This window comes from Camelus ferus, chromosome 18, assembly GCF_009834535.1.
Source record: "Camelus ferus isolate YT-003-E chromosome 18, BCGSAC_Cfer_1.0, whole genome shotgun sequence".
Lineage (NCBI taxonomy): Eukaryota > Metazoa > Chordata > Mammalia > Artiodactyla > Camelidae > Camelus > Camelus ferus.
Window position 1 is genome coordinate 5,628,256 of NC_045713.1, and position 23,253 is coordinate 5,651,508.

The following is a 23,253-nucleotide window of genomic DNA, read 5'->3' on the forward strand; positions in this document are numbered from 1 at the left end:
CTGTACATGAGCTGCCCACACACCCTGTGACCCTCTCCCTCAGTCTTTAAAATTCCTTACCTGAAAGCCACTGGGGGGTTTGGGCAGCTCACGTTCAAAAGGCCCAGTCCCCATTACCACAACCTGGTGGCCGTAGATGGGCTTTGCTGCGTATTGGGTGAGTGCATCCAAGTTTGTTTGGTAAACAGAAAGACCAAGAGTCATTCAACCTAAGGTGCTGCTAGCCCCCTAAAAGTCACCAGAAACTGCTGCAGGACACTCTCCCCCGAACATCATCTTCTGACATCAAGTAAAGGTGAAAAAACAAACCTCCATCTGGCATCTTCCCATTTGTCTAGTCATTCCCCAACCTGTCCGCACACACCTGCTGCGGTATCTCATTAAGATACCAGGTACCCCAGGCCTGAGGTCCCTGGCAGAGGCATGGGGTGACTTGCCCAAAGCATCCTGTCTCATCAGGGTCAGGACTCAAACCCAGGGCTCCAGGTTCCACGCTCTGGCCCCCTCAACAGCCTCCAGTGCGTGAGAGAATGCCCACAGGATACAGGCTGCAAATTCAAAGCAGGAGTTACAACACATACTGTGGGGGGAGAAAAGGAAACCAACAGTTCAAAGATAAGACACAAAACTGACCAGCCAGCCCCTGATGAAAGAGAAACATGGCTTTCAAAATGTACAGTCAGGGTGTGTGCTAATTTATTAGGGCTGACTCTCCACTTCAGCTTCCTGGGAAAGAAAAATTCCTGTGACTTGAATTGAGGAAAGACAGAGCTATCACAGATGTCACATGGCTCAGGGTAGGGCCAGGGAACGAAAAAAAAGATGTTTCTCAGTGGCTTTGAGGGAAGGGAAACTATTTTTCTTAATTGTATCAAACTCCATAAAAGGTACAAAATAAACCTAGAAACTTGGAGATATCCAAAAAGTGAGCAAAGGCTCTAATTAGAAACCATCTCTCCTTCCTGTTGGCCTGAAAGGTGCCCTCAGTCACCTCTCATTTTCTGTTTAGAGCCCCTTTACCTCCAGATGAAAATACAGCTTTTGGCCAATTCATCCACCTCCCTGCAGTGCAGCGAGGATTCATTCCCTTGATCATCTGCTCTGGTCCAGCCCCGCCTGGATTCTCTACCTGCTTATTGTCACACATCAAGGTCCTCTCTTCTGGCTCAGCCCGTGGTTAAGTCCTACGTCCCCCTTTGCACTGTGTGCTGGGAGCTGCTGGGCGGGAGCACGCATTCTGGGGTGCAGTGTGCACCCTCTGGTGAAGGAGAGGGAGGCCAGTGTGCCCTGCACTGCGAGTTAGCTCCAGAGCCAAGGCCATTTCTGTCAATGGGTCTAGGAACAGGCCCCGTTCCTATCATGTCATTCACAACCTTCACGACAGCTTCTGCAATCATTTCACCGGTCTGAACAAAACCTGAAGTTTTTTTGTTCTTTACTGAATAAAACATTCCTTTCACAGAAGCAAGCCCCAAACTCATCACCATCCAATTATGTGAGAACAGGCACCAAGTGGTTCACAGGTTTTACATTTTCCTTCCTTTTAGCGGGAATGTGAACAAACCGTGCTTGGCAGTGCCCTCGAGTGTCCAGGAGACGGTCCTCTCTCTGATAGTGGGGCTGTGAGCCCTCTGATGGGTTCCCACTTGCTTCTATCCATCGAGGCTTTGGTAGGGAAACTAAGCTGAAACAGAGGTCCCTTCCCCTCGGGGCGTGTGGAGGGTTTTCTGAGGCCCAGTCACAGAACGGGCTACGCTCCTGACAGCTGCTGTGGCAACATCGTCACCGCCCCATGATGAAGCTGGGCTGGTCCTCCTCTTCCTCCTCCGTTCCAGATGCCTCCTCAGAGCTACTGGATCGCTGCTCCTGGGACTGACTGGATCCTGACAGCACACGACATTTGCATTAGGGATACACACATTCACTCAGAAGCAAGGGGCACTTTAACAAAGGCTTGCTGAAGAGAACCCAGGAACCAGCTGTTTCTGGACTGCACAGTGAGAAGCCAGAGCGGCAGTCAAGACCATCAGTCCTCAACGCCACTTCCGGACATAAAGGGCCAGTTACAGAACTGACCCACCACTGCTGCTGGGTGGACCTCGTCCTGACAAAAAGGTCCAGCACACACGAGATCCTGATGCCCCATAAACTGGGCCTCACTGCTTTTTATATGCCCGCACCACTCTCCCTGCAAAGTCCATCACCTTGGCAGGGTGACATTCCCAACATCCCTTTAACATTTAACACTCCTGCTGACATCTCTGGCTCTCACCCCGGTCTGCAAAAGGATTTTCAAAAACTGTGTAGCAGAGGGCTCTGCCCACAACAAATATGCCAGCCTCCCAGCTCTTCCTATAGCCCCAGAAACCCTCTGACACTCCACGCGCAGCTCTGAATCCCAGTGTCTCCCCTGGCATGACTACTAGTACCCACAGTGCAGATGAGTGGGCCAAAAGCAGAGCACAAAGACAACTTGTTCCCAACTCCTCCCTGCCACCCCTCCCTGGGATCAGGGCAGTGGGCGACAGCTGGAACGAGGGAGAACCAGAGCCTACAAGGCAGTACCAGTCCTCCGGCTTCACAGGCCATTCCAGGCAGCCAATTGCAGGCACGGTGGGCTCACCTGGGCCCCCTCCTGCGCACGTGCAGGAACTCACTCCAGCACCAGAGCCCACGGACACCCAGAGCTTTGCTAGTGCTGTCATCTCAGGGCCAGACAGAGAGCTTCAAGACGGGAGGCCTTGGGGTGCCCAGGGCGCAGCACAGTCTCAAATTCACCTTCACACCCTAGGGCAGGACACTAAAGCACACTCATGGCAGTGGGTTGAAATCAGCTCTATTTAATTTAGGATCCTCCTTCTTCTCAACCTCATGCCAAAAAGAATGAGAAGCTCTGAAAGTACACAGGATGAGCATGCTTCAGCAGCTAAGATTTGCTGAACATTGTGCCAGGCACTGGGCTAAGTCTTCACATACACTTGCTGTCCTGTCTAATTCTAAGGACGGTCTATGCGATAAGTAACGCCAGTATATATCCATTTCAGAGGTGAGGAATGAAGCTCAGTGAGGTTAAGTAATCTGCTACCCAAGGTCTCATAATCAGCAAAACCAGTACCCAGGTTTCAAACCTGGACTGACTTTCTAAGCCTCTGCCTACCTTGCTTGCAGAAATGCAATAAGGAAACAGAGGCAAAAGAAAAATGAGGTGAAAACAGGAATGAGGTCAGCACACGGGATGGGTGAGCAAAATGTGGTCTAGCCATGTGGTGCAGATTCAGCCCCAAAAAGGAAGGAAATTCTGACACAGGCTGCAACACGGATGAACCCTGAGGACGTTACTGTCAGTGAAACGGGCCAGTCACACAACAGCAAGTTCTCTATGGTTCCTCTTACATGAGTTACTCAGAGTAGCAGATTCAGAGACAGAAAGAGAAGGGGGGCTGCCAGGTGCTGGGAGGAGCAGGGACCGGGGGTTGTTGTTGAACAGATAGTTTTCGTTTTACACGATGAAAAGCGTCCTGAGGATAGATGATGATGTGATGATGACGGCTGCACAACGGTGTGACTATTTAGTACCCCTGAACTGTACACTTAAAACTGGCTAAGATGGTACATTTTGTGTTATGTGTATTTTACCAAAATTTTAAACAAGAAAGAAAAAAGATGCTAAGGAGAGATGAGTGAAAAACTAGAGACGGATCAAAAGCAAAGCTCGAGCTCCCTGGACCCCAGGGCCAGTACTCCCCATGCCCCCATGTTGGGGTGCGTGTGGAAAAGAACATTTCTATGGCGCGTGGGGCAACTGGTCCAAGGCCACGGGCCCTGTCTCCACCCCGAAGGCGAGAGCATCAGGGTCTCTGCCACTTGGGTTCACTCCTCACACACCAGTTGGGGGCTCCGCTCTAGAATCTGGGCTCCAAGGCTGAAGCTGCTGATTATGTGTTTTGTTCCATAACTTAGTCACATTCTGTCAGCATCAAGCCTTAAGAACCACCAACCATATCCACATAGGTCTGCGCACAGCAGAACGAGAGCATAGGATCTGACCGTTCCTTCTGCTCTTAAAGAAACAGTAAAATGCTCATTAACGTGGATGTTTGTGGAATGGGGTGTTCTGGAGGCCCGAGATGCTGATTAACAGAGGAGGGCTCAAAGCATTTCTTGTGGCTGACAAGCTCCTGAAAATGTAGTGCCTCCCTTAATAGTAAACATAGTTCATTCTGTGTGTAGGAGACGTTGTTGGGGCTTTGAAGTATCGCTCTCAAAGAGGAGAAACCTAGGAATCTGGGGCTCATTCAAATCATTTGGTAATACAACAAAATTATTTCAGTCTCTAGTAAAAAAGAAAAGGACTCTTGGAGAAATGGCTGACTCTAGGTGAGGGGCAGGAAATACTCAAGGTAAGTATGGACTACCTTGTGGTACCAGGAAGTCAGGAAGTGCTGTTAAAAACAAAACAAAACCCCCCAACACCCCACAATGATGGGAGAATGTAAAAGGAGCACAGGAGCCAAATGAAAGCGCTCCCAATGGCCAAAGCTGGACCAGTCTGAGCAAGAAGAGCAGTACCGGGTTAAACCTGAAGTGCAAAATAAATATCCCTGAGTCCATGCTGGTATAAAGGAAGAAATGAGGGAGGAGAGGCAACCCTGTGCAGAAGAGTTCCCAGCAACTCACGCAGCCCCTCCATCCTCATGGAGGGAGTGCACAGCACCCGCACTCCTTCAGTGTGGGCTGCGCACAGTCACCACTTTCCGAAGTGCACAGCGTGGGAAGGGGGAAGAAAAGAGCAACTTCAAGGTGGAGAACCCTGATGGGCACGGCCTGAGCAGCCGCTCAAGGTCAAATCCACAGTGACAAGTCATCTTGACAAGGATCCCGCCCTGACATTAAGAATGGCACTTATCTCTGTGGTCTTCCTCCCCAAGATAAACAACTCCAGTCCAATCATGAGAAAAACATCAGAAAAATTCAAACTGAGGGACATCTGACACAACACCTGACCCTCAAACCTCTCAGGGTCATCAAAACAGAGTGAGAAACCGTCAGCGCCAACAGGAGCCTAAGGATACATGATGAGTAAATGTAATGTGATATCCTGGATGGGATTCTGGAACAAGAAAAAGGCATTAGGTAAAAAAATTAAAGAAATGTAAAGTATGGGCTTTAACTAATACACGTATCAATATTGGTTCATCAGTTGTGACAAATGAACCACATTAACTTAAGACGTTAACAAGAAAAACTGGGTATATGGGAATTCTTTGTACTATACTATCTCTGCACTATTTCTATAAATCTAAAACCATTCTAAAACAGTTTTTTAATTAAAAAAAAAAAAAGACACTGCCTACCCTCATGGAACTGAGACTGCAGGTGAATAGATAAGCACATGATGTGATTTAGCAGATTCTATAACCAAGCATGTGCAAAACCCTCTGGGAGCAAGGTGGAGGCTGGGGTGGTGAGAGACGTTAGGAAAGGCTTTACCAAGGGAGGAAGGTGCAAGATGAGAAGCAGCTTTCCAGGCAGATGGGGAGTCAGGGAGCAAGAAAAAGAAAGAGAACAGAGGCCTGAGCACGTACAGCGAGGTGGGAGAACAGAGGTGTAAGCTTGGCAAGAGCAGAGGAAACATGCAAGGGAGTGGCCAGAACACAATGGTGGAGACCCCAGCACGGGCGGGAATGAGGGGCTGCTGACGGGGGTTCAAGCAAGATCACCTCGTGGGTAAGCACAAGGCAGCGGAGACGCACCATCTGGGATCAGATCCCGGCCCCTCACTCACTCCCACTAGCTCTGTGGGTGCTGTTACCGCTTGTTCCCTAGGATCCCTCAGTTGTAAGATGGGGATAACATCACTGCCTGTCTCACAGGGCCACTGTGAGGATTATGTTAGTTAGTACCTGCAAAGCACTCAGGACTGGGGCTACATAATAAATGTTCAATAGATGCTAAATACTTATATTAGGAGGAGAACAAATGACAATCCAATCTCTGTTTTAACAAGAGCTTTGGAGGGAGGCTGTACAAGGTGGGTGGCGTGGGGGTCGGCGAGGAAGAGAGTGGAGGCTGCTACCATAGCTCTGCCGGATCGGGATCGATATTGTTATAAGGTTTTTACTAAACCCTCAATGAGACTTTGACTTCCTCTGAAGTCACATACTTATTCCTGTGGAGGAATAATTTTTAAAAGCCAGTGCTGGCAAGGAGACAGTTAAAGTGTACACCACTGCACACTGCTGACGGCAGTAAAAACTGGTGCCATTCCTTCGGGAAGAAACTGGCAATACATTTCAAGAACTATGAAATCTTTTTATACTCTGTGGTCTAGTAATTCCCACTGCTGGAAATTTATCTGAAGGAAATGACCCAGAAAGGGGGAAGGGAGACAGGTACATAAATTCAATAAAATATCTTCCAAAGAAGAAAAACACTGGAATCAATCCAGTATCTAACAAAAAGGAGAGGGTTAGGGATATCACGATATGTCAATTGCTGGATATTATGAGTCACTGAAAGAATTATGAAGGACTGGAAATGCTTATAATGTTAAGTAAAATAAGCAAAATGGAAAACTGTTCATACACTATAACGATATACAAATGACATGTGCATATGGAGAGATTAAAAGAAAATGGATAGAAAGGTGACAGATTAGGATGATGATGTTTGAGCTTTTATTACTTATACTATTGTTTACATAGTATCTTAAAATCTAGGAACCTGAGATTTTATTCACAGATCATAGGAATACTAGGTAAAACTGGCACTGAGTTTTAAGTAGAACTGACATTAACTTTTTTTTTAAACTAGATGAGTGAACAGACTAGGGGGGACAAAAATCCTTCCTTGTACTACGAAATTGCAAGGACATGTGAAAATATTTGTGATGCAATGTTATATGATAAAATTAGAACAACTATAAATATGGTAATTACATAAATAGGTTTATATAATACTAAAAATTGAAATAAATATGAAAATGCTAGTGATTTTTTTAGTAAGAATTATAGGTAATTTAAATTTCTGACTTTATTCTTTTCTGCATATTCTAAAAATTTCTAAAATGATCATATATTACCTTTATTCTCAAAAGACACAACGGATATGAATAGTTTTCCAACATTGTATGTACAAGAATTTTGGCACTGAAACAACTAGTTCAATACAAAACACAAACTGAGTGCCTTCTGAGCATCAGATCCTACTTGAGATATGAATCTTATTGCTTGGGAAAATTTTGTCCCCCTCCCCCACCAGGGAACATGTGGCAAAGCCTGGAGACATTTTCAGTTGTCAGCGACTGAGGGGAGGATGGGTGCTGCTGGCATGTAGTGGGTAGAAGCCACGATGTTGTTCAATATCCTACAATGAACAGGATATAATCCCTTACAAAGAGAATTATCTGGTCCAAAGCATCAAGAGTGCTGAGGCTGAGAAACTGCTTTTTTCCCCACCCAGTTTTTTTTTTTTTGGAGTTTTTTTTTTTCCTTCACTCAATTTTGAAATGATGACTACAATAGGTTTAGTGAACATCTATCATCTCACATAGATACAATATTAAAGTAGAAGAAATTTTTTCCTTTTGATAAGAACTCTCTTAACAATGTTCATTTATAATGTAAAGCAGTGTTAATTATCTTTGTCATGTTGTACATTACAGCCTCAGTACTTATTTATTTGTAACCAGAAGTTTATACCTTTTGACTAGATGAAGATCTAATTCCCCTTCCTCCTACCCGCTTGCCTCCGCAGCCACAAATCTGATCTTTTTTCTATGAGTTTGTTCGTTTGTTTATTCTGAAGTATTATTGACCCAGAATTCTACATCAGTTCCTGGGACACAACACAGTGATTTGATATATCTATACACTTCAAAATGACCACCATTATAAGTCCAGCTGTCATCTGTCACCATACAAAAACATTAGTTATTGACTATATTCCCCACACTATATATTTCATACCTGTGGCTCATTTATTTTGTAACAGGAAGTTAGTTACCTCCACGTCCCTTACCACTTCTTTTCTCCTCCCCAACTTTGAGAAACTGCTCTTGATGTACTTAGTCACTTAAGATCACCCTGGGTTTCTTTGGCAGGCAGGCCTACGTCAAAACAAGTAACACTGGCATTAGAATACATCATTTTGGGGGTTCAGGGCTTCATGATAATCCAAATTGCCTTAATGCCGTCCTGTGGTATCATTCAGACATGAGTCCGACATCACAGGGCATTCTTCACTGAACTGCCAGACCGGCATGGACAACAAGGGAGGACTCCAACAGAACGGGACTCCTAGCCACTGCCCCTTACCACCTCTTAGGAGAAGAGCCAAAAACCCTGAGTGATTTATCTCCACCAGAACCCGGCGATGCACAGAAGCCACCTTGTGGCACAACTGAGTATCACCACATTAAGTTTCTATTCATTTCAGTCACCTAGAAAATCTATTTTCTCTTTCACAAAATGAAAAATAAGGAAACAGAGAGGGCGAGGTAAAAGGCGCACAAACCATTTTTATGAATTTATCTTTATAGCACTCTCTATCCTGCTCATTTGGTGCAAAGCACATGCAACCATGTACCATTACTACTCATTTTTCAGTATGTACAGATGCAAACTTCACACGTGTAAGAGCAGGGCCCAGGGACCATAACGTTTTTCAGATTTGCCTGACTCCAGCTCACAGCCCATATAGAAACTGAGAGGAAATTTCACAAAATAGTTATTCAGGGTGTGATGCACTCTGCTCTTTTCTAGTCTATTCTTTTCACGGAAAAACAACATCTGCAACTTCTAAACTGATTTCATGACCCAGCAGTCAAGGATCACAGCCCTCAGTTTGAAAAAACACTGTGCTGCTCTGATGCAACGTGGACACCAACATTTATCCTTTGACAAAACTGAAGCTCAGGGAAGGGGGAGGCCCAGTGAGAGGGCACAAGACTGTTTTAAACAGGTTGGAAGGTCTGGATGAAATCTATCTGAAAGCACTAAAATCAGCTCTGTGACTGCATATATTCTTCATAGCCTTGGGCAAACTAAAGAAAGGCGACTGGAAATTGCATGATCACATGCACCTAATGTTGAAAAGGAGCTAGAAACGGAGGATTTAAGAAATCTCAGCTCTGTGATGTTGCCACCTGTCTCTTTCAATTATAGAACCAATTACTAAAAAGTAAATATGTGATTCCAAAGACCCATTACAGGCTCATTAAGTACAAACTTGGAGCAAACTAACCTCAGTTTCTTGTTCTGAAAAGCTTCTTAGATTTACTGGTGAGGGAACCAACCCTCCATCCTGTCCCCCAAATACGGTATATCAGCATTACAGCAAGGTGTTTGGCAAAGTTATCAAACAGTGGAATTTTAGATCTAGAAAACACTTACAAGCTACAAAACCCCTCAAACCTCAGGAGATGCTTGAGGTCAGGGTGAGCCAGGGTGTGAGCTGAGCTTAGAACCTACGTCTACTGTACTTACTCCATGACCTCAAATTACCTCTCAGTTTCCTATGACACCTCTTGGGTAAGATGAAAGACGAGTGAGTCTGGCCAATTCTTAGCTGAAGAATAACTCCACCCAAAAGTTTCAGTGAACAGGTCCATGTTGGCCTAAGTGGAGCTCTCTAGTGGATACTGGAGGGCTCTGGCCCTGGCCCAGTCTGGCTCAGCATTTTAACCCATGAGAGAGGTGTGTTTATCAAACCTGCCCATGACAATACCCTAAAGACATGGTAACATGCTGAATTCCAGAACCAGAATCAATAGAGCCAGTAACACCAAGATGAAATACCAAAGAGCTAAATGTAAAGTCCTATAATTGGATTAAGAAAAAACAAATAGAGGGTGGGTTTCAGGTGAGACAGAACAAGCACATTTGACCCAGTTTTTTGACTGAACACAGCTACAGAACCGGGACAGAATGCACAGGCCCTGAAAGTAAGCAGACTGGGGGAAAAGACCAGAATACAAAGTACCACTGGAGCAATATTGTGCTTCCTGTTTTTTTCCCCCTCCAATATTCCCCAGCCTGGACTCAGGGTGATCCAATACACAGAAGTGGAGACTGAACACATCCAGAGTTCTAAGACAAACCTTCTAGTTCTGGTTCGAGGACTAAGAAAGTGAACTCCCAATGCTCAGAGTGAAGGAAATTCTTTTGTTTCTCCTCTCTTCTCCGTTCTCTCACACCTTAGCTCTCAGGTAATCCTTCCAGTGTCAGAATGGCATCAGTGGCTGCGGTGGCAATGGGGGCCTGCAGGCACAAAAATTTTGAAGGAGGGGAAACTTCTTCTCTGATCAGAGGAGCTGTGGTCCTAAGATGGCTGGGAAAACTCTGCTGTTTTTCTTCTCTGACCTCCCACCACTCAGCCCTGCATGCAGGTGCAGCTGTTGAAGTATGTGGCAGAGAGGGTAACTAAAGCCCCAGCTTTCTGCCTGGAGGTCTGAAAAGGGGAGACCCAGGAACCCAGACACTACAGGGGAGGTCATGGAGAGAGAGGGGATTAGAATAGACACCAGAAAGTTGTTTATAACCCTCTGGGCTCACTCTGACAGCACACGCATGAATGCCAAACACTTTGAGAACTCAAAGAACTAAACCCTGACTGGCCACGGGGTGACACACACAGGACACATCTGGAGGGCATAGCAAAGCTTTAAAAACCGAACTGGCAGTGGAACCACAATCCACAGAAGGCTGGTCAGAACCTGTGTCCTGAACACAACCAGGTTGTCTGCTAAAACAAATATCAGCAAGACCAGAGCATCATTATGTAATACTTAAAATATCCAGGATACACAGAACATCATTCAGTATATGAAGAATCAGGAAAATCTCAACTTGTGTGGGGAAAGACAATCCACAAATGCCGATGTCAAGACGATCCAGGTGTTGGAATTACCAAGTGCTATAAAGCAGCTGTTTAAATATTTTTCCAGGAAATAACTGGACACTCTTGAACACTCTTGAAACAAATGAAAAGACAGAAGACTGCAGCAGAGAAATAGAAGGTATAAAGAAGAATTGAATGGAAATCGCAAAACTTTTCTGAAAAACATAATTCACTGGATAGAATCAATTACAGAATGGAGATAACACAGGAGAGAGACGGCTCGAAGTCAGATCAATAGGAATTATCCAATATGAACAACAGGGGACAAAAAAAGATTGGGGAGAAAAAATCCCAAATCTGACAGAGACACATGCTTACAGATTCAAGTAGCTCAGTGAAATCCAAACCCAACTCCAGGATAAACCCAAGGAAATTCATGTGCAGACACATCATAATCAAATTCCTGACATCTAAGACAGAAATCCTGAAAGCAGCCAGAAAAAAATAATCAGAGGAGAACAATTTGAATAACTACATATTTTTTTAAAAATCAGAAACCATGGAGGCCAGAGGGAATGGAATAGCATTTCTAAAGTGCCGAAACAAAAAACTGCCAGCTTGGATTTCTACATCTAATGAGAATGTCCTTTAGGAATGAAGGTGAACTAAAGATAGCCTCATGTGAAGAAAAGCTAAGATAATTCATAGCCAGCAGACTTGCTCTAACTGAGTGACTAAAACAAGTTCTTTGGATAAAAGGGAAATGATACCAGATAGAAGTCTGGAACAACAGGAACAAAGAAAAAGCAAGAGAAATGATAACTATCGGTTACTAGTCAAGATTATTCTCATCTTGGCGGAGGGTATAGCTCAGTGGTAGAGTGCATGCTTAGCATGCACAAGGTCCTGGGTTCAATCTACAGTACCTCCATTAAAAAAAATTAATAAACTTAATTGCCTCCCTGTAAAAAGCTTAAAAAATGAATAAAACAAAAAGACTATTCTCCTCTTGAGATCTTTGAAATACATTTGATGACTGGAAACAAAAACAGTAACATTATAAAGACAGAACTACCATCTGATTCAGCAATTAAACTTCTGCATGTTTATCTGAAGAAAATGAAAACACTAATTCAAAAAGATTTATGCATCTCAATGTTCACTGCAGCATTATTTACAATAGCCAAGATATGGAAGCAACCTGTGTCCACTGACAGAAGAACGGATAAAGATGTACACACACACACACCGATAGAGGAATGGATAAAGATGTACACACACACACACACACACACACACACACACACACACAGGAATATTACTCAGCCATAAAAAAGAATGAAATCTTGTCATTTGCAACAGCATGGATGAACCTGGATAATATTATGCTAAATGAAGTAAGTCAGACAGAGAAAGACAAATACTGTGTGTTTTAACTTATATGTGGAATCTAAAAAAACAAAACAAAACAAACAAAAAAACCTGGAAACAGACTCATGATACAGAGAACAAAGTAGTGGCTGCCAGAGGGAAGGAGTGTGTGGGGAATGGGCAAAATAGGTGAAGGGGATTAAGATGTACAAACTACCAGTTATATACTAAATAAGTCACAGGGATGTAATGTACAGCATAGGGAATACAGCCAAAAATAACTGTATGATGCATAATCTATGGAAGTAAATCACTATGTTGTACACCTGAAACTGAAATAATATTAAGTCAATTATATTTCAATTAAAAAAAAAGTAACTATCTGATGGGGTTTTCAATGTATGCAGATGTAATGTCTAAGACAACTACAACATAAAGAGTAAAGAAATTTATGTGATGAAATTTCTACATTCTACTTAAAGTGGTGAAATCCTGATTCCAAGTAGACCATGGAAGTAGTATGTATATAATAATCCCTAGAGGAACAACTTTTTGAAAAACTATGAAAAGGGAAACAGTTAAAAACACAATAGATTTAAAAAAAAAACCAAACCCCCAAAACACACAATAGATAAAATGGAATAATAAATATGTTCAAATAATCCAAAAGGGAGAGAAGGAGAAATAGAGGAACAAAAAACAGAGGGAACAACAACAAAAAAACCCCAAAATGTAACCCTAAAACCCAAAAATATCAAATACACAGATTGTCAGAAAGGGTAAAAAACACGACCCAAACATTTGATGTCTGTAGGACACATATTTCAAACATTGGTAGGTTGAAATTTAAAGGGATGACAGCACTTTCAGAATGGCAAAGACCCCTTAAAAACCTGCTTCTCCAAAAGCAGCAGACTTGTCAAGAACACTGACAATAATCACCAAAATCAACTTCTCTAGAACTCTGGAAATGTTCCTTGGATTGTTTGATAGAAATGGTTGAATTTTGGTAAGAAGAGCAAGTTTTGTGGTGTTTTAACTTGCTCTATTTCCTCACCCCTCTCCCCAGATCTAAGGTAGCCCCCCAAATCAACAGCCTCATAATCACAGGAGCTGTGAAAACCAGCAGCCTCGCGGCCACTGGAAGAAGTAAAGTGCGTTGGGAGCTCCTCAGAAGTCACATACCCTGAGTACTGTCCCTATCGGACCTGGCAGCTTCCTGGAAACTTGACTCGCAAGGCTTGTCTTTATTTGAACTGACTCAGTAAGAACAGTCTCCTCCCCAAGGTATTTGTCAAAAACAATCAGTGGCGACTGTTTAACATCATACCTGCCTGAGGCAGTGATAACAGTTGAAGCAAACAAGAAACTGACCAAAAACTGAAGAGGAAAAGCTGGTACTCAGGAAGGCCACATGCTTGTAAGAGCATGTACATGTCTAAGAAAGACAAGTGATGGCCCTCATCTCACCTCTGGCTGACCTTGAGGCTCTGTGCAAGGAGGAAGTGAAGGCTAAGGCAAAACTGTGAACTGCAATGCCAGAATGTTGAAGGCATGCTCCACCACACACAAAGATCCCACTGGCAAAGACTGGGAGACTTACTGGTTCAAGGCATTTCGGGAAATCTCTATTCTTCAGCTGACCACTAAGCTAACCAAGCAGAGGCTTCAGTGGCCACATACAACAAAGAATACAGGCTTTACAGAATTCGTTCAGAAAAGTCATTAAACACATTAAAGAGCAACAAAAACAAGCAGGAAAAACAACAAACCCTGTGGAGGGAGGGTCAAATTACCCAGAGCCAAGGAGACGTTTCTATTTCCCAATATAATGGGGTCCAAGCCACAGTATCTCCTTCTACAGAACATAAGACTGGCACCTGTGCCCAATCCTCCTGCTTTTGAACCAAGTACTTCCACATTCCTGTGTGTGTGTTGGGGGGAAGGGCAGGGAATGTGATGAGTTGGTTTATTTGAGGGATGAGGTCCCAGCCATCACATTTTGGCACTGTAAAATAATCTCATCTAGGAAATATTTGGGAAAAGGCTAGATATAGTATGTCATACAGTATATTTACAACTCACAAGGAAACTGGTCCTGGAAGAGGCTAATTGTATTTCAGTATGTCAATGCAAGTCTGATTTTATCTAAGACCAAAAATCATGACTGCCCAATCAGGAACCATGTCCAGCCAATCAGGGAACAGCCACTGATTCAGTAATGTGGTGACCAGTTGTCATTTTTTGGGTCTCTTAGCATCCTTCGTCCTTTTCATTTGGGGCCCCTCTCTCCCTGATTCTCAGCCCAGGGGCTCCAAAGGGAGTGGCTGCCACAGCTGGCCTTGTGATGGGATCAGAGGTGGGCAGGACTGGCAATGCTGTGGGATGCTGACATATTATTCACCCCTATTCCTTCTTCTAACAAACTCTCAATTCTGTCTAGGGTGGCAATGTACCCAGCTCCCAGTAATGGATCACAACAGGTTAAAGACGGTCATAACAATTCTGTTCTCTATTCATCTTGCCTGATGGCAGCAAAGGATGGCAAGTGACCTTATACTGACCAATGAGATATAAGGTGGTATCTGATGGGCACTTCTGGGGATCTTTGGCTCTTAAGCTTACAAAAAAAAAAAAAAAAAAAAAAGACAAATACCACTTCTTTCCCCTCTTCTTCCTGCTTTAAACGTAAGTATGGTGCCAGGAACTGCAGCAGACATCTCATGCCCACAGGATAAAGGCCAAGAGGACTGCAGGGATGCTGGGCCTGATACTACTGAGCTGCTCAACCACACTGGCCTGCCACCTACCACCAGATTTCTTGTTATATGAGAAAAATAATTCCTCTTTAACTACTGCTAGTTGAGTTTTCTACTTCTTGCAGCCAAGAGCATTCTTAACTGATTGTCAAGTCACTCAGTCAGAGCCAAAGAAACACAAAAACACTTTCACAAGGGACACTCCCTTAGTCTTTCCTACTGGTCAAGAATGAGCCAGGGTGCAGCCCAAAGGAGCTACAGGTACCTCACAACCACAAGGAGAAAATGAGCCTGCCTCAGGACAGGGAGCCAGGGGACAGAAGGAGACAGCAAATGGCATTAGAAGTCCTTTACTAGCCATGCCTGGAAGGAGGACTGTCCTGGACGCAGCATGAGCCAGTATCTTTCTTTCTTGCTTAAACCAGTTTGGTTTCCTGACACTTGCAATTAAACAAGTCCTAACTAATAGAAACAAGCCCTCATTTCTTCAGTGGCCAGCCAACCAGCTCCAAACGCTAAATTTCATTCTTGACAGGTCAACCACTATGAGCAACACTATAAATAGTCACAAAAGTGGGTACCACTCACCTTCTTTTTGTTTCTTCTGCTCAAGTTTCATTTTCTTTGCCAATAATTTCTTCTCTTTTAACTTCTGACTACAAATGCAAGATAAATACATAGATTCCTTAACTACTTTATTTTATATTTTAGAAAATAAACATCTACTTACAGAATCTTTAGAGATTTAATAATTACAGAAACACTACAATAAAATGAAAGAAATACTTTCTCATGACTCTGCTACTCCAACATCATCGTTATCAAGTTGTTCCCTTCATGAATCAAGATCAAATCCTTAGGAGCCCCCAGGTGATTAAAGCAATCCAGAAATACTGGAGATACTTCTTCATTCAAAGATATTGAGGGACTTTTTTTTTTTAATGGAGCACTTCACAAATTTGCATGTCCTCCTTGCGCAGAAGCCATACTAATCTTCTCTGCATTGTTCCAATTTTAGTATATGTGCTGCCTAAGTGAGCACTAGGGACTATTTTTAGAATCCTGCTCAGCTCTCTAAAAGTTGAGGGAGAATTTATTAGAACACACACACACACACACACATGCACAGCCTGTATACTCATGTAATCACTTAGGGAGGTTAAGGAAAAAGCTAACTGGAAAGTTTGCTCACAGCACCTTGTTAAACCTGATGTCAAAACACAGACATGAAGGAGACACAGAAATCCAGGTGATCACCAAAGTGCTGGCCTCCAAGCTTTGGAGAACCTGCAGCAAGCTGGGGGTGGGGGTGGGGGGCAATAAGTGACTGGATCTCTCTCCAGCTCCTGGAAGAAAAGCCATTCCTCTACTGGGATGCTCCACCGTGGGTTTTAACACCCAAGACCTCTTCAGGCCACACAGGTGAACTTTCAACTATAACAAGGACTCATCTACCAACTACCTACTTTTACATTTCCCACTCTAAGCCTCATTATTTATGAGATGCCATAAAGCCCTCACCGCTTTTTCCGACGCTTTGCAGTCTGTTCCTCCGCGGCAATTTTATTCCTTTCTAGTCTTTTCTGAAACTCTGCATCCAATTTTTGCTACAAAACAAAAAAAAACAAAAACACATCACTTACACACTCTGGCCTGGGTATGCAAACTCTAGAAGTCACACCACTGGGGGTGCTATAGGCACATCCAGGTCTCCAGGGCCACTTTAAGAAGCTGACCTACAGATGGGGCAGGAAATCAATATATGGATCTCTGATGGCGAAGTAACAGTTCATTAAGATACCATTCATGCACAGGTAATTATGAGAAAGTATGAGAGGGAGCACACTGACTTCCTTGAAGGCAGAGGCAGCACTACTGGCTCTTGTTTAGCCAGGACCTTGGATAGTGTGATATTGTGACTTATAATAAGAAACATATATTTGGTCTTGGTCCATTGTTTTTGGCACATAACTCCTAGAACTTATAAATTTCCTATGTAAGAGCCACTGGGGGATCTTTTATTATAATATTTAGTTTTGTTCCCAGTTCCTAAAACAGCTCCAGAAATAAAGATGAAATAGGTACATTTGTTATTCATAAGCAGTCCCTTTTGACCACAGGACTTTGAGTGACTTTTGGAAGGCCCCTAAGGAACAGGGCTGGTTGCCGGGGGAACTTTCAGCCTCACCTCCTTGACCTCCAGGGGGGACCTGGAGGCCAAAGTAATTACTAATGGCCAATGATTTAATCACATCCACATCAATGAAGCCTCCAAAAACCTCCAAAGGATGGGTTCTTCCTAGCAGCTCCCTCTTTCTAAGCCTCAGTTTCCTCATCTATAAAATGAAGGAAATAATTCCTCTTTCCCTGAGAATTTAGGAAGAATAATGAAATGCAGTAACTTACAAGGAAGCACATTTAAACTACAAAGACAACTAATGATTAAAAAAGTGTCAGGGGGAGGGTATAGCTCAAGCTGTAGCGCACATGCTTCACATGCATGAGGTCCTGGGTTCAGTCCCTTGTACCTCCTCTAAAAATAGATAAACAGACCTAATTACCTCCCCCCATAAAAAACAAACAAACAAACAAAGGCCAGCAGAAGAGGAAGAGGCAGCTTCAACACCTCTGCTGGTCTGCACTGCCAGGGCTGTGTGGATCTGCTTAGACTGGCACAGAAACTCTGAGAGCAGAATTATGGAATAAAAAAAGGGTCTCCTTCCAAGAAGGGAATCAGCTTTAATCAGAGCTCAACTAGAAAGCAAACAACTTCAAGCTGAAAGCACCTGGTTTGTTTAGAAGGTGAGCTGCAAATGTCTGAAGCAGCTGCATTTTCCAAGTGACCCAGACAGAGCCCCCGCTGGCTGCTGACCATGGCAAGGGCTCAAGCAGGAGTCAGATGTGCCGTCAGTGGTGACACCCTATCAGTTGCTGTGGAAGGTGAGACTCCTCCTGCAACTCTTTTTTCTTCTAACTTCAGAGCCTATCTTTCACATTGTGAAATAAAAACCTTTGTGTCTGTGTGGATTCAAAGTTTGTGAAACATTTTCCCATATTTTCTGAGTCATTAATCAATATATAAAAACTTCAGACTAACTGACAGCATTTGACACAGCCATCTGCTCTAGTTTCCTCTCCTCTAAGAAGTTTAAAAGTAAAAAATTAAAAAGTGCTTCTGTTAGTTTCTATACACAGAGTTTTGTTTATTCCTGGCAGTGACAAGTCCATCACAGTGACAGGGTACAGCTGTGTCACAAGCCACCTGAAACTTCTCACTGGAATTGAGAAGCAGCTGGAGAAGAACCACCAACACCTAGGGGCCGAGTAAAGGCTGTAGGACAACAGATATCAGGTGAAAATAACCAGGGCAATGATCCATTCTGTTCGAAAATCATAAAGATAATTTTCAAACTCAATTTTAGTCACTCCAATAAACTGTTAAAGGACCACCATCACCACACTGCAATAAAAAAAACTTGAAATATCTTTGAACAAATGTGGTGAGACATGTAAAATCTCCACAAATTATCACTGAGAGATACAAAAAGATTTAAACAAATGAAAAAGTTTCTAGAGAGGATGACCAAATACTGTGACGTCCAATCTCATTCAAGTTAAGTTACAGATTCAATTTAATTCTAGTAAAAAAATCAAACAATTTTTGGTGTAGATAAAATAACTCCAAAACTCAATTCCAAAAAGAAAACAAATGAAATGTCCCAAAGAGTATTTCTTAAAAGCAACAGGAGAGTTACTAGCCATTCCCATCAAGCAATAGAAAGCTTAACAGTTTTTACAGTACATTTTCTGAAGCAATTCTCAATTCTTAATCAATTATTATTTAACACCAATCATGAAGAAATACCAGTCTCAAAGATAAAAATCTAAAAGAGGCAAAAACACTTGAAAGCACACTACTACTCGCATCAAACACACAGCTAACTGGAATTGCGGGCATTCAGCCAGAGAAAACTATAGAGAAATAATGATCCAAGTGGTGTGGGAGGTACTGCTTTCTACTCCATGGCAAATGGCCTGGGGTGGGGAGGGGACTCTGCTGTGCTCTCCACTGCCTGGAAGTCTCCCTCCCCTCATTTGTTTCCTAGTACGAGCATCCTGCTGGGCAGTGTCTGACCTATAAGTAACCTGGACTCTACTTGATGTCTGTTTCTCATCCTAACTTTATTTATTTAAAAAAATTTTGGGGGGAGGTAATTAGGTTTATTTACTTTTTTAATGGAGGTACTAGGGTTTGAACTCAGTATCTCCTGCATGCTAAGTATGTGCTCTACCTCTGAGCTATACCATTCCCCACCCAGTCCTAACTTAGAAGGCAGCCTTCACACAATCCGCAACCAGGTGGATCCACTTTTCTTCAAGTGCTTTTTTCTAGAAGGTTTAAGTACCCATTGCCCAAACCCAAGGGCTCAGCCAGCCTTCCTGCTTACTGACCTTCTCAGCCATGGCATCCATGTAGTCCTGCCGCTGGTACTCTCTCCGGCGCAAGTGCCTGTACACATGGAACTCTCCGCTGCCAGCCCCAGCACTTGAACCTAAAGCCAGAATAGTCCAGAGCTCTTGATAAAATTCAGTTACCAAACACAAGCTACCCTTAATCAAAAGGAACCAAAGAAAGATACTAGAAGTAATGGAAGGAAATATGCCTACCCTATTCCCCACTGTACCCCAGAATCTAACACAGTGCCTGGCATATTGTAGGCATCATTAAATATCTGCTGCATGAATACTGTATTTGAAGTCGCTAAAAATTCCACTCTAACGTAGTAACGCAGCAGACTGGGGTTCAGAAACCAGAAACCTTGAAGAGAGCTGGTGACTTTTTCCCCCTGGAATGATTTCACATTTAACATGCTAGATCTCTACTCAGTAGAAAAGATGTCCGTGATATATTAAGTGAAAAAAGAGTAGGTTATCAGTATGGGCAGAACCGTATTTCTGTAAGAACATTTCTTCTTAAGCAAGAGTGGTTCTGACTGTAAAGATATTTGGAAGGCTATATCAAAATGTTACAAACAGGATGATGGAATTACAGGTGGTCCTAATTTTTTTTTACACCTGTTATTTATTCTTTATAATTAGTTATGTTAATTTACAACCCAACAAAATAAAACTATTTCCATTTTGAAAACACAAGATATTAAAAACAATGCAGTAGAAAATTCTCTAATGTCAAACCATAAGCAACAATACCCCTTCACTGTAAGAGCAACATATTGGATCAATGAACTTTTTTTCTTCCTATCAGGTATGCAATTAACAGATATTAACTGCAGAGTTTTTACACCTACACTTAGAAAACTTTTACACACATACCCACATCCAAAAGACATTACCCATTACATCTCGGACAAATTCTGGGGGAGGTCGAGGTGCCCATTCGCTCATTTTTTCTGGAATTGGAACTGTTTTGTCCTGCAACATTTAAACACGAAAGCATTTGTATGGATAAACCTTCTGACAAAGTCTCATCTTTTATAACCAAGGAACTTTAACGGGACTAGTTAAGTAAGGCTGCTTTGCTCGTTGGACCCAAAGGTAAGTTTATTTCTTCCTTCTGCCTTTACTTCATCGTGTATACTCTGGGTCCTATCAGACCCCACAGCCTTGCCAGGGCTACATTCAACTACCCAGAGCAGAACTCAGAAACGTAAGTCCTCATTTAGGGCTGAAAACCTCCAACTTTAACACTTTTATACGAGAAGTAATCCTTTCCAGTCAAAGGAATAAGAGACCTTCTCATCCAACTGTTTTCATGACCGAGGGGAGTGATTTGCCCCATGTATCTCGGCTAATGCCTCTCTAACAGTTGGTGGTGTTTAGAAGAAAATAAACCCTTGTGCTAAACCACGGATTCTATCGTTCCAGTCTAAGGCTTTTGTTCACAAAAAGTTAAACTGGGGGGAGTCTTAAAGCACGGGAAGCCGCTCCGCAGCGCCCTCACGCAGGCTGGGCTCTAAAATAAGCGCAGAAGAAAACTATCTCCGGGGCAGCCTACTTCTTCCTAAGGTCTGACCCTGGGGTTCAGGTATTTAGTTCCAGAGTTCGGAGGTGGGGAAAGTGGGCCTGCAGGCGCCCAGAGACGCCAGAACGGAAGGGGGTGGGACTCGGAATGACCGTCAGCCCGCGCCTTGTCTCACCGGGTTCTTCATGAGCCGTTCCAGCTTGAGCTTCTGTTCCTCCGCCGCATTCTTCGGGATGACGAGGGCCTGCGGCTCTTTCTTGGGCCTCGGCGGTCGCACCGAGGAGGCCGCGGAGCTCGCCATGACAGCTCTACAGCTCGCCGGCTTCCCAGGCGAGCGGTGGTGGCGCGCGCGTATGACGACAGAGCCGCGCGCCAGTCACGCAAGCGCAGTCTCCTCGCTGGGCGGGGCTGGAGCAGAGGGGCAAGCCGGAAGCAGGCTGCTGAATATTCATGAGCCCGAGGCCGGGTGGGTTAATTTGATTAAAGCTGCTTGGTTTCATTTCCTGTTTCTGAGCAAATCAGTGCAGCGAATGCCCACGTCCTTGGGGGAGAAGTGGCCTTGCATGCCCGAGGGTCCGGCCCCAGCCGACTTCTCCAGTCCCAGCCGACTTCTCCAGTCCCAGTACGCGTCGTGGATCCGCCAGCAGCCCTGCTACTGGTTTCTCAGCATCCCCCGACTCCCACCCCTGGGCTTTTTTCCTGGCGGTTTCTTGGGTCTGGTCCACTCCGCCTCCCATTTCTGACCATCTGTTTAAGACATGTCACTGTGAGCTCCCTGAGGACTGGGGCCGTATCTCTTTTGTCCAACTCGAATTACTCAGCACCTGGCATCCAGCAAATATACCTGGTCGATTGAATGGGCCTTTCTTACTAGAAAGAGGATAGCTTTCCCTCACATCTGGAGCTGGCCTGGCACTTACAGTTAGGCCTTGGTATTCTCCTGTTGGACATAAACAGTTTCCCAGAACACCAGCGTTATGCAAAGCCATTCTGTGACTGATAGAGCAAGGCATAAACAAGACTGCTCTATAATCATGTTTAAAGTCAGATGATAATGAGAATATTGTTGGAACCAGAAAAAGACCAAACATTTCCCCATTCTGGCTAATGTGAGTAACTGCTGTTTCTTTACAGCATTAGCTTTCCACTTTAAATATTAAGACACCCAATCATAGACTTGTCCTCACGTCCTGACGTCTATTCCAGAGTGAAAGCCCAATTACTTGAACTCTCCCCAAATCGCCCAAAGTCTATAATAAGCCTTTTTGAACACTCTCTTACTGAGGTAAATGCACTCTTCCTTCTCAAAAGAGGCAATAAACCCGATTTGTTCAACTACAGATGTGTTCCTGGTGGTCTTCATAATCGTTGTTTTTCTTATTTACCATTTGTTAGCCATGGAGAGTGGGAGTTCTGTCTTGTTCATTGCTGTATTCCTAGTATCTGGGGGCAAAGCCTGGCCCACAGCAAGACACTTAATAAACATTTGCTGGATGCATATGGGATCTTAGGAGCCAGGCACCTCAGATACTACTGCTGCTGTTGCCTGCTCAGCCTGCGCAACCCAGGACAGTTCTACCATTGAGTCCCCAGGTGGTGGGTGCCTGGAGGGTGCTCTATCAGCATCCTAAGGCTGTTCCTGGCAAACTAACAGCAGATGGTTTTTTAGGGGTCAAGGGTGCTGAATTAGGGGAAGTTCTAGAGTGACCCAGATTTGTCGCTGGGACCTAAGGAGGGCTTGATCTGGGTGGGATCATGCACACATGACCCTACATCACAAACCCCATCCACCAAGGTGCTTCACTTTCCCCCAAACATATCAGAAAACAAAAACTACCTGGGGTGTCTTTTCCTCCCTGAGAACTCCCATACACCCTCCTTCACCTGGCTTGGCTTAAATGCCACTTCCTCTGTGAAGACTTCTCTGACTGCTACCCCCAGCCCCCTCCTCCAGGCAGTCCGTTGCTCTCTTCTTGGTGCTCCTCCTGCTCTGGGTCCCCATGGCTGCCATGTGGTGGTTACCACAGGGTGTCCTCATCATCTGCCTACACACAAGTCTGGGGAGAGGGTGGTGCCAGAATCCCAGCATCTAATTCTGGCCTAAAATAGAGTGGTGCTTCCAGAATTCTTGCAGAACAGAGGAATGAGGGAGGGAGGGAGGGAGGGAGTCTGAAAAAATAGAGAATGAATGAATGTGCAAATGAGATGACTGAGTTACGGATGAATGAATGAATAATGAAGTTAAGTGAGTATGAGAAAGAATGAATGAATGCTCAATAAAGAAATGGATATTCCATGAAT

At 43.9% G+C, this 23,253-nt stretch overlaps 1 protein-coding gene and 1 non-coding gene across 3 annotated transcripts; both read right to left on the reverse strand.

Moving 5' to 3' along the window:
* Positions 1-674: 674 nt before the first annotated feature.
* On the reverse strand, positions 675-21,311 carry PRKRIP1 (PRKR interacting protein 1). 2 transcript variants are annotated; one of them, XR_004312561.1, is made up of 7 exons: positions 21,128-21,311; positions 20,324-20,402; positions 19,422-19,522; positions 16,491-16,576; positions 15,558-15,625; positions 10,100-10,259; positions 675-1,883 (listed from the first exon to the last, which is right to left on the reverse strand). XR_004312561.1 is itself a non-coding variant. In XM_006180922.3 (6 exons), exons 1-6 carry the CDS (start codon positions 21,251-21,253, stop codon positions 1,783-1,785), a joined length of 561 nt encoding a protein of 186 aa, XP_006180984.1. In that variant the 5' UTR covers positions 21,254-21,310; the 3' UTR covers positions 675-1,782. The 2 variants fall into 2 exon arrangements, 1 of the variants encoding a protein (XP_006180984.1); XM_006180922.3 differs by lacking the exon at positions 10,100-10,259 and having other exon boundaries at positions 21,128-21,310.
* On the reverse strand, positions 15,905-16,011 carry LOC116657680. The gene has a single exon (XR_004312877.1). It is a non-coding gene; the product is annotated as a U6 spliceosomal RNA (small nuclear RNA).
* Positions 21,312-23,253: the final 1,942 nt, after the last annotated feature.

Excerpts from the sequence above, each read along its gene's own strand:
- PRKRIP1 (XM_006180922.3), bottom strand. The coding sequence starts at position 21,253 with ATGGCGAGCTCCGCGGCCTCCTCGGTGCGACCGCCGAGGCCCAAGAAA. Across the intron at positions 20,403-21,127 it reads AACGGCTCATGAAGAACCCG|GACAAAACAGTTCCAATTCC; the intron begins GTGAGACAAGGC and ends TAAATGTTGCAG. Across the intron at positions 15,626-16,490 it reads GCAAAGCGTCGGAAAAAGCG|TCAGAAGTTAAAAGAGAAGA; the intron begins GTGAGGGCTTTA and ends TTGCATTTGTAG.